The following is a 10,228-nucleotide window of genomic DNA, read 5'->3' on the forward strand; positions in this document are numbered from 1 at the left end:
ATCATTGGGGCCATTTTGGAAGCTGGTTGCCGAGAAAAATCATAGGCGCCATGGAACAAACATAATTTAGCCACTTTGTGTTCTTGGGACATACCGTCTCATTTGACCCTTACAATAACTCTGTGTGGGACAGACAGTGGGAGGTGAAATAGCTTGTCCAAGACCACCAAGCTAATAAGTGGTAGAGAGGGGTCCAAACTCAGAGGACTGTGAAAACAGCCACCCCATCAATAGCGTCCAGCAGTGCCCTCTGGCACACGCCCGTCTCCTGGCCTCTGGAGAAGAATTCCTGGACCTTCCGTGTGCTGGGCCTCTGTTTCCCAGGCCCATGGTGTGGCCTCTCCTCCCAGCTTTGCCTGGCGTGTGCCCACAAGGGGCCCCCAAAGGTTTCTCCTCTCGCTGGTGCTGACTGCCCCTCATTCTCACTGAAGCCTCAAACCCTGTTCCGTGGACTTTGCTCTCATTCCCATTCCTGCTCTGGGACCCTTGGAAAAAGCCTCCCCAGTTCTAAGCAGGCACCGGTGGTGGCCCAGGCTTGGAAGGTCTTGTCCGAACGTTGGCTGACAGCCACGGTGTTGCCAATAATCCTTCCTGCCTCTTTGACCTCCATGAGTCTTTTGTTTTGGTTTGTTTGGTTCTTTTACAGAGATGGCGTCATCTTTGCAAAGAGACGTGTTAGTAAAGGATGGTCAAGTTCAACAACTACAACAGGAGGTGAATCAACTGAAAAGTGAGAACAAAGAAAAGGATCACCAGCTCGAAGCCCTCAGCTCCAGCGTGAGTTTCGGGTCATCAGCAAATTGTAGCTGCGAAAAGCAGACACAGTGGAGTCACATGACACACGGTGGTGAGATGAGGCCAGTGCCCAAGGACACAGAGAGGGTAGCTGCTGGGCAGGTGGCCAACTTCTCTGAAGCCTTTCAAAGGACAGCGTGTATGTGGCTCAGAAGAAGCATAATAGATTTTCACATCCAGCAAACATTTTCTAACCCCTATTATAAATGAGTTTGTTTAATCCCAGCAACAAACCCACCTATGAGCATATACTGCCATTGCAAAGTTTAACATTAAGCAGAATACGATCTCCCTGTGAGCACGGATGACCACACGGCTGCATCGTGGCCCCAGCACCGCTGGTTCTCATAACTGTCTTCACAGCAGAACGTCTGAAGATCCAGATGCAAACACGCAGACGCTCATTTCTTCCTTATACTCTAGTGTGTGGAATGTCTCTAGGGAAGATGGACGTGGTAGGCAAGCAAAGAGCTTTTTACATGTAACTTTGACCCTTTGCAAATCTTGCCTTCAATGCTAACTTTAGAATCCTGCCCCTATAGGATAAGATTTCTCAGTATTTGCATGATGTGCCTGTTTCTGTGAGTCAAGGTAAAACCTCAAAGCTTTCATCTCAGGTGGCAACTCAGAGATTCCCAGAGGCTACCCGATAGCTAGGTCTGCATGGGGGTGGGGTGAGAACAGATCTTGAGGTTCCAAGGAAAAGGCACAGTAAGTAATACCTGGAACGTAGTACCATACCCAGTTTGGAGCTGGTGAAAGGCACTGCATGAGCTTTGGGATCAGACAGACCAGGGTCCCATCCCAGAGCTTTCTTTTATTGTAACTTATTTGGCCTCCATTTCCCCATCTGTGAAATGGGGATGACAAAATCGTTTTCCGAGAAGTGGGAGGCTGGTTTTAGTTGTGCTCTTCTGCCTCTGCCCGAGGTCAGCTGCCTGGCCAAGCCCTCTGCATTCGTTTCTCCCAAGCAGAGTGTCTTCCCAGGCATGTGCTATAGCTGTTTAATGTGGTGTGTGTGTGTGTGTGTGTGTGTGTGTGTGTGTGTGTGTGTGTGTTGGGGACGGGAAGGGGATGCAGAGCTGGTGCTAAGTAGAAGGAATCTGCAAAGACAGCACCTGCTTGGCTCTTCTACCTCCTGAAATGCATTTGGATGATTTATGTCCCCGTTTCCCCTTCCTCGTTGACCTTGGAATGAGGTCCCTTCTCCTCTAGACTGTGCTGGCCAATAGCACAAGGGTTCATTACCACCAAGGTTACTGCTCTTGTGAACATTTGAGATGCCTTTTTTTTAATGACATACATCATGTGTGTTAATTTTAGAAAAATAAGTAGATGACATTGAGAAGAAAAAATAAAAAGAGAGGAGAGGAAATGCTACCTTGAGAAATCAGTGTTAATATGTTCATGTCTGTTTTTCCAGTCTTGTTTCTATATATTGCCTAGAAATCAATCAATCAATCATTTTATAGTTAATTTATACTATGCACATTTTTTAAATTTTTAAATACTTATTATTTTTCCATTCTAATAAATCAACGCTCTTATCATTCGTCTTAAAAGCTACATACTTTCTCCTGGATGTACCCAGTGTTATAAGTGGTCTGCTGTTCTAAACAACACTTGGGTTGTTTCCTCTTTTTTTTTTTTTCTTCCACTGTTACTGACAATTCTGTGAAGAGCATCCTTGAAACTACAGATTTACTTATTTCTCCAGTCATTGTCCTTAAGGTACATTCCTAAAGTGGGAATTGCTGGGTCAAAATAAGGCACATCCATCCTTATGCCGTTAATGCCTGTTGCCAAGCCGCCCTCGGGCAAGACAGCTCCTTTTACCCCTCCACACCAGTCAGGGCAGTTGTGTCTTTGAGATGCAACCTGCACAAGAGCCCTAAGATGGACCCCAGCTCACTGCCTCGGCCCCCTCCACCCTCACCAGTCACAGCGTGAAAACATCCCAATTCCTGCACCCTAAGTACCCAGAGTCTACAAAGCTGGATTTCCCCTGCAGTGAAGTTTGCTGGCTTTTGAAGAGGAATTTAGACGCTCTGTTCCTCAGAACTCATGAGAGGCATGAACTGGGAACAACTGCAGGATCCCGTGCTCCCATCACACAAATGGTCTCGCCTCTCAGAATTCAGAGGTGTGATTGGGTTATACAGCAGGAAACACTCCTGGGCGTGAACACAGGTACTTGGGACCCCCAGCCAAGCCCCCGTGGCCTTGTCCTTTTTCTCCACAGTGCTCAGTGCTGAAAGAAGAGTTACAGAAGGAAGATGCCCAGAAGGAGAAGTGGGAAGCCCAAGAGAAAGAGTTAAAACTCTGCAAAACCGTGCGTTGAACCTCCTGACCCCTCGGTGTCCACTGAAAGCCTAGATTGTGGCCTTGAGGGTTTTGGAGTGGTTCCTTGGCCCATTAGCTAGCACAAGCTCTGGGGCTTTCTGGGTGTTTGTCTGTTAATTTAGTCTCCTAATTCTTTGATTTGCTGGCCTCAAAGAGATGGGTGAAAAGACCATGGAAAACACACTCTCCCCAGATTTTCTGGGCAGTTGGCTCAAGGCCCCTCATCAGGTTTCTCCTGGGGAAAGGGACGGGAGGTGGCCACCATATGCTGCTGGAAATTCACCGTGGTCCCTACCCCTGGACTTGTGATGCCCAGACTTTCATGATCCACTGTCACAAGTTTTATCACAGCCCTGAGCACTGCTATTAACACAACTCTTCTTGAAGTATTTTTGCTTAAATACATTCAATTTTACAACAATTCATAAAACCAAAATAAAAAGCAAATGTATCACTGGCCTTGTATGGAAGGTGAACATAAAAATGAATACAATGAAAAGATGACCACTCAATGTTAATGTTCACCCCCTGTACCGGCCCGAACCCTCGTGCACATCACCAGGCATACGTTTTCCATCCGTTGGGAAGGACGGTGCCTGGGACGGGGGCAGGAGACGTGTGTTCTTCTCTCTGTCAGGAGCACACTTCTCTGCCTCAAATGAGAAAAAAGAAAAATGTGATTGTTCTTTTCTTCCAAACTGTGCCCATTGTGTCTTCCAAACAGCCCTTATTTAGATTGAACTCAAAAATGTGCCCCAAGGAAAGAGACTCTAATGAGTGGATAGGTATCTTATACTGTTTAATCCAGGATCCATGCTGATCTTCAAAAGAAACTCAAATTTTCCCTCACCCAGCCCTTTCATTGCATCCGTTGAAAGAAAGTCCACTTTGCCTCAAAGATGTGGAATTGTCCCCCAAGGGAAGGAATGAAGCGAATCCCAGACTAGGTTTCTGCCTTAATGAACCGGATGAAATGAGTTGTGAAGTTGACTTCCCTGTTGTTGGAACTCTTTCAGCAAATCCATGACATGGAAAAAGAAATGAGGAAGCTCAGGGTGGAGCTGAAAAGGAGCAGTACCGAGCAGAGCCTGATCTCTATGACGCTGCGGGAAAAGAGCAAGGTATGGCAGGGACAGGTTGGCCTGGGAACCACTCTGGGGCCAGCACTCCACCTGCATCATCTCTGTTCATCCTCACAATGACCCCATGCGGTCTATACTGGTATTAACCCCACTTTACAGTCGGGAAAACTGAGGCTCACAGAGGTGAAGGAAGTTATCCAAGTTCACTTGCATAAAGTAGTTGTGGCAGAACTTGAATCCAGGTCTGCCTGACTCCAAAGCTCCTGTGTGTAACCACAACCCTAGACTGCCTTCAGATCTTAATTGTGAAATTATCTAAGAAAGAATTGATCCATTAAACCAAGTTTGCCAATGATGTTGTTCCAACTTAAATTCTCATATTGATTTTTTTTTCTTTTTGTTCCATCATTGCGAATGTTTTTAAAAATCTCAACATGTTTGTCATTTGTGTGTTTCTTCTTTTAATATGAACGATTTTTGCTTTATATATTTTGAGGCTGTGTTACTAGGTGCATATAAGTTTAGAATCCTAATACTTCCTGTAGAGCAAAACTTTAGATCATCATGAAATGTCCCTTTTCATCTCTAGTAGTGTTTCTCCCTTAACGTCTCCTTTGTCATTTAGCTTCATCACTGGCTTTCTCTTGGTTAGAGTTTTCATACCATATCTTTTTCATATGTTCTCTGTCAATTTTTGTCTTAAGGTTTAGACATATGCCTTCAAATAACATATCATTTTTACAAAATCCAGTTTGACAATTTTGACTTTTAGTCCATTTATATTATGTAATTACTCGTGTACTGGGGTTTAAATCTATCTTCTTGCTCAATACCAGATGTACCATCTGTGGTATGTTCCTTTTTCTCTCCTTTCTTGCCTCCTTCTGAGTGGATGGTTTTCTCTTATTCCACTTTCCCCCTCTATTAGCTTGGAAATATTTCACTTTTTTACTATTCTTTTAGTCATAGTAAGACAATAGCATTCATCCTTGACTCACCAAAATCACACATTAATTAAGTTTTTCACTCTTCTACTATTTTCTTAGTAGTCATCCTGAAGACTATAATGTGCATTCTTTTTTTTTTGTGGTACGTGGGCCTCTCAATGTTGTGGCCTCTCCCGTTGTGGAGCACAGGCTCCAGATGCACAGGCTCAGCGGCCATGGCTCACGGGCCCAGCCGCTCCGCGGCATGTGGGATCCTCCCGGACCAGAACACGAACCCATGTCCCCTGCATCGGCAGGCGGACTCTCCACCACTGCGCCACCAGGGAAGCCCTGCATTCTTAACTTACCAAGAGGCAATAGTAGTTGATAATTATGCCCTTCTCCTTGACAGTGCAAGGAGTTTCAAACACCTTAACTTCACTTACCCCCTCCAGATTTATAAGCCATTGCTGTCATTTTCTAAACTCCTCTTGATAGTTAATACCCCACAAGACATTATTAGTGTTTTGCTATAGTCAGTATCATATCCACACATTACCCTTACTGTTGCTTATCTTTTCTGCATCTCTGATCACCCACCTGGGTTCATTTTTCTTGTGTCTGAAGAATACCCTTTAATGTTTTCCCTCATTGTGGCTCTGCTGATGACAAATTCTCAAATGTGCCTGTGTGTCTGTCTGGAGATGTATATTTAACCTTCATTCTTAAAACACATTTGACTGCGTATTGAATTCTACAATGGCAATTCTTTTCTTTCAGCACATTAGATACAGCATTAGATATGTCACTATTGTCTTGTGGCTCCTATTATTTCTATTTAGAAGTCATCTGTAAGCCTAACTGTTGTACCTTTGCATAATCTGTCTTTTTCTCCAGTTGCTTTTAAGATTGTCTTTTCCCTTGATTTCCAGCAGTTTTATTATGGTTTATCTAGGGGTGGATTCAGTTTTATTTACCTCGTTCAGAGTTCGTACGGGCTTCTTGAATCCCTGGTTTGGTGTTTTGCCTTACTTCAGGCGCTTGGGCTCTGTACCACACAGGCAGTGGGGAGCTCCTAAGGCTTCTGAACAAGTGACTGATGCAATGACATTCGTGGACAGTAATCAGGGTGAAAATGATAGTTACAATTTCTCACGTACTAGGCGTTCCCTTGAACATTTCAGGTCTTCATCTTCACAACAGCGCTGTGATCTAGAAATCATCCTCTCCATTTTACAGATGAGAAAGTCAAGGCTACTAGTTACTAGTAAAGTAGCCCAGTTGCACAGTCGGTTTTGTCTGACTCCAGGTTCGTCTGACTTCAGTGACGCTGGCGTAGCAAACAGCCACATGCTACTGTTTACACTGAAATTAATGAAAATTAACTAAAATTTTTAGTTCAGTTCCTCCGTCACACCAGCCACATTTCGAGTGCTCGATCCCCAGATGTGGCTGGTGGCTGCCGTACTAGACAACACAGCCTCGCTCAGAGTACCTGTACCGTTGCAGAAAGTTCTGTTGGACAGAGCTGCCTTACAGCTGGGTAACTCTCACAGTACCGTTAAGATTGCACTGGAAGAAACTAAACTCGAGGCGAGGAGGCCAGTTGTCACAGTCCAGCTTGCATGTGAGAGGGGTTGGTGGACAGGCGTGAGACCCCCGAGTGTGAGAGAGGGAGCAGGGCGGACGCTGAGGGTGACTCTGAGGCTTGGGGACGGGAACGGGGGCTGTTCATGCAGAACACAGACAGGGGCAGAGTCCAAGGCTGGACTTGGCTTTTGCAGCACATGAAAAAGGCTGCTGACATAGAAGTCAGAGCATGTTTAGACCTGGGAGAAAACTAAGGCCCAGAGAGCTTAGATGACTTTTCCAAGGTAACGGAGCTGGGTAGAGGCTCTTCCACTGGACCACACTACTCAGAAGAAAGCTCTTAAGGGCTTTTCTGGGTCTTTTATTACATCCCTGTGATCCCCCTCTTCAGATCCCTAAAAAAACAACCTGTGAATTTGTTTCAGCACAAAAACGTTCCATTTATTTACGAGAGTTTGCCTCATTTCCTGTTAGTGCCAGGGCCCAGGGCTCAGCAGGTGCATCCAAGAATTGAGCAGCTGCGAGGCCTACACTGGCCAGCCAAGGGTAGCGTGGAGCACTCCCAAGCTTACCGTGCGTTGACTGTTACCTAAGCAAGGGGGGAAAAGTAGGCAAGCTTCTCCACTTTAAATGCCTTCCTTGGCAGCCTGCAGTTCTTAATAGACATTGCTTTAGCAAGCCTCCAGAGAGGTTACCACCAGTGAGTGTGCTCAAAGTGGTAACGACAAACAGTTATGATAATAAACCCAATCATAACATTTCCAAGTACCCATCACGAGTTATTAGAACGAGACTGTACGGCGGACATTCCCGTCCACCTTTCATAGGTTACAACAGTACTCAACACACTCACAGAGCCCTTAAGCACTATTCCAAACATCGAATCCCCACAATGACTCTATGCAGTGATACTAGTATCATCATCCCCATTTGACGGATGAGGACACTGAGTCATGGAGCAGTGAAATAACTTTCCGAGTGTCGTACGGCTTGTTAGGGACCGAGCTGGGATGGGTGTGTGCGGTAGAACATAGTTGAGCCCCGGGTGCAGAGCTCGGCCCTTTCCCGTAGGGGGCAACTCCCTGTGAGTTTGCCTCCACCCTGTGCATGCCTGTGACCCCTGCTGCTGGGCTGCAGCTGTCCTTACCCCTCAGGGGCTCCCCCACTGCCATTAGCCCCCCCAGAAGAGTTTCCCCAGAGGGCATGATGATCACATTAGCAGCAAGCCCACGCTTTGATCATCCTTTCAGGTGGAAGAGAAGCTTCGGGAGGATTCCAGAAGGAAATTGCTTCAGCTGCAAGAAATGAGGAACAGAGCAAACCTCATTAAAGCCAATTTGGAAAGGGCAGTAGGTCAGGTAGGCGTGCTGCAGAGCCCCTTCACGGGCCCGTGCTCTCCACGGAATCCCGCACCCAAGCGGCCGGCAGGGATGAAAGAGGAGGAAGACGGCCTGCCTTAGTTCACCCGCTTATTTTCTATACGAAGAAGTGTCTAGAAAGAACTAGAGCTGAGATTCTATCTAGATCTAGAGTCTGAGCTCTTAACCACGATGCTCTACTACTTCGCTATTAGTTACTAAGCTAAGCATCATTTTTCTGTGTTTTGAAGAAAGTTTCGTGAACCTTTGTCCCGCCCCCAAAGGTAGTGGAAATGACTCCTGCATTAGTCCTGTCCCCCATCAGCTGCAGTTCCCCTTCCCCTCATTTCAGATGAAGATCAACAGTTCTCGGGAAACTCAGCAGTATTTGCTGCAAGAAGAGTTACGGCAGCATCTGGCAGAGAAGGGGAAGCTGACCGAGGAAAGGCTACAGCAAGAGGAGAAGCTGAAAGCCAGAGTCAAGCGGCTAATGGCAGAGAAATCGGTAAGGTGGTCCCCGTCCTTCTCTTTACTACTGGAAACTGATGAAATGGGCTTTCCTATGAGAAACAGAGGGCATGTACTTAGATGGAGGGATCTCAGCAACTCCTTGTTGGGAGCTGAATTAATTAAAGAGGGTGAATGATGTAGGAGGAATTAACATGAAGCTTGAATCCTAAAACTCAGAGATCAACTTGAAGATCAACTTGAAGAGGCAAGGTTATTGAAATGTCTAGAAATGGTACTTTGTTTATATACCGCAGCTGATTTTATTGATACAAATCCCAGTCGTTACTGCGGGTCCTGGTTTGTGTCTCAGTGAGTGCAAGACCAACCAATAGTATTTCAGTCTTTTGCTTTCTCTTCATGCATATCAGGGGAAACACATGGCCAAAACGGCTACTTACTTTTCCCGAAACCAGCCAATTAGAGGATAGTTTACAGTGGCGCATCTCAACTCAAAGCTGTCCACAAATCATATGGGGATGTTGAAATGCAGATTGTGACTCAGCAGGTCTCGGGTGGGGGGAGCCTGGGATTCTGCGTTTCTGAACAGCTCCCAGCTGGTACCGATAGCACAGCTCTGCAGACTACGTTTTCAGCCACAAAGTCTTAGAAGAAGGTTTTCCCCAAGTTGGCCGATAAGAACCACCTGGGGCTTCCCTGGTGGCGCAGTGGTTGACAGTCTGCCTGCCGATGCAGGGGACACGGGTTCATGCCCTGGTCTGGGAAGATCCCACATGCCACGGAGCGGCTGGGCCCGTGAGCCATGGCCGCTGAGCCTGCGCGTCCGGAGCCTGTGCTCTGCAACGGGAGAGGCCACAACACTGAGAGGCCCGTGTACCGCAAAAAAAAAAAGGGAGGGGGAGGGGGCTTTTTTAAGGATATAGGGTTGAGTGCCTCATAAAAACTGGGAGCTGAAAGAGAGCCTGGCCTCGAAATAGAACTGGTAAGCCATCAGATCTCAGGCATCATCTTTTACACACACACAAGCATGCGCACACGCACACACAGGCCGTATCTCCTCTCTGTGTCTCTGTGTGGCTCCCCTGATCTCTGCTCTCTCCAGTCATGTGACAGGAAGGAATGACCTCATGGTCCCCCAGTTCAAAGGACCAGCCCAGGAAGCAAGTAGCATCTTAGAGCCCATAACCCCAAATCCTGGGAGTGACCATCTTAAAAGCCCAGCCCGTGCCAAGTGCCCGATCAGCTATGACCAGGGACAGAGTCACACACATGGCTGCCTGGATCCAGGAGTAGTGCTCAGAAAAGGGTTAGACAGACCGCCTAGAGTATGCTGCATTTTACCCTCCTAAGACATCAGAGACATAAGGCATTCAGTTCAGTAACAGCTTTTCGAGAGAAAGTCCATCCCAATGAAATTGCCTATAATCAGAAACTCCTGGTTCAAAAAAAGATGCAAATGTCAGAAGAAAACGTTATCTGTGTATCTGGAAGAGTGTACACCAAAATGTGAATAAGGTTACCTGTGGGTAGTGTGATAATGGTGGATCATTTTTCCTTCGTTTTGCTCACGTCTATGTGTGTATATAAATATTTTTTACAACAAAGATTTTATTTTGAGTAAAAAAAAATGCCATTTGAGAAATATTTGGGGGTCTCCCTACAATTA

The 10,228-nt window shown here is 46.3% G+C and overlaps 1 protein-coding gene across 1 annotated transcript; it reads left to right on the forward strand.

Annotated features, from left to right (window-relative positions):
* Nucleotides 1-648: 648 nt before the first annotated feature.
* On the forward strand, nt 649-8,098 carry LOC309797583 (forkhead-associated domain-containing protein 1-like; the record flags this gene model as incomplete). Its single annotated transcript, XM_082646076.1, has 5 exons — nt 649-777; nt 3,038-3,127; nt 4,155-4,259; nt 7,987-8,033; nt 8,095-8,098. The coding sequence occupies 5 exons, from the start codon at nt 649-651 to the stop codon at nt 8,096-8,098; spliced, it is 375 nt and encodes a 124-aa protein (XP_082502202.1).
* Nucleotides 8,099-10,228: the final 2,130 nt, after the last annotated feature.

This window comes from Mesoplodon mirus (genome assembly GCF_964341445.2).
Source record: "Mesoplodon mirus genome assembly, contig: HAP1_SCAFFOLD_262, whole genome shotgun sequence".
In the NCBI taxonomy this organism is placed as follows: Eukaryota; Metazoa; Chordata; class Mammalia; order Artiodactyla; family Ziphiidae; genus Mesoplodon; species Mesoplodon mirus.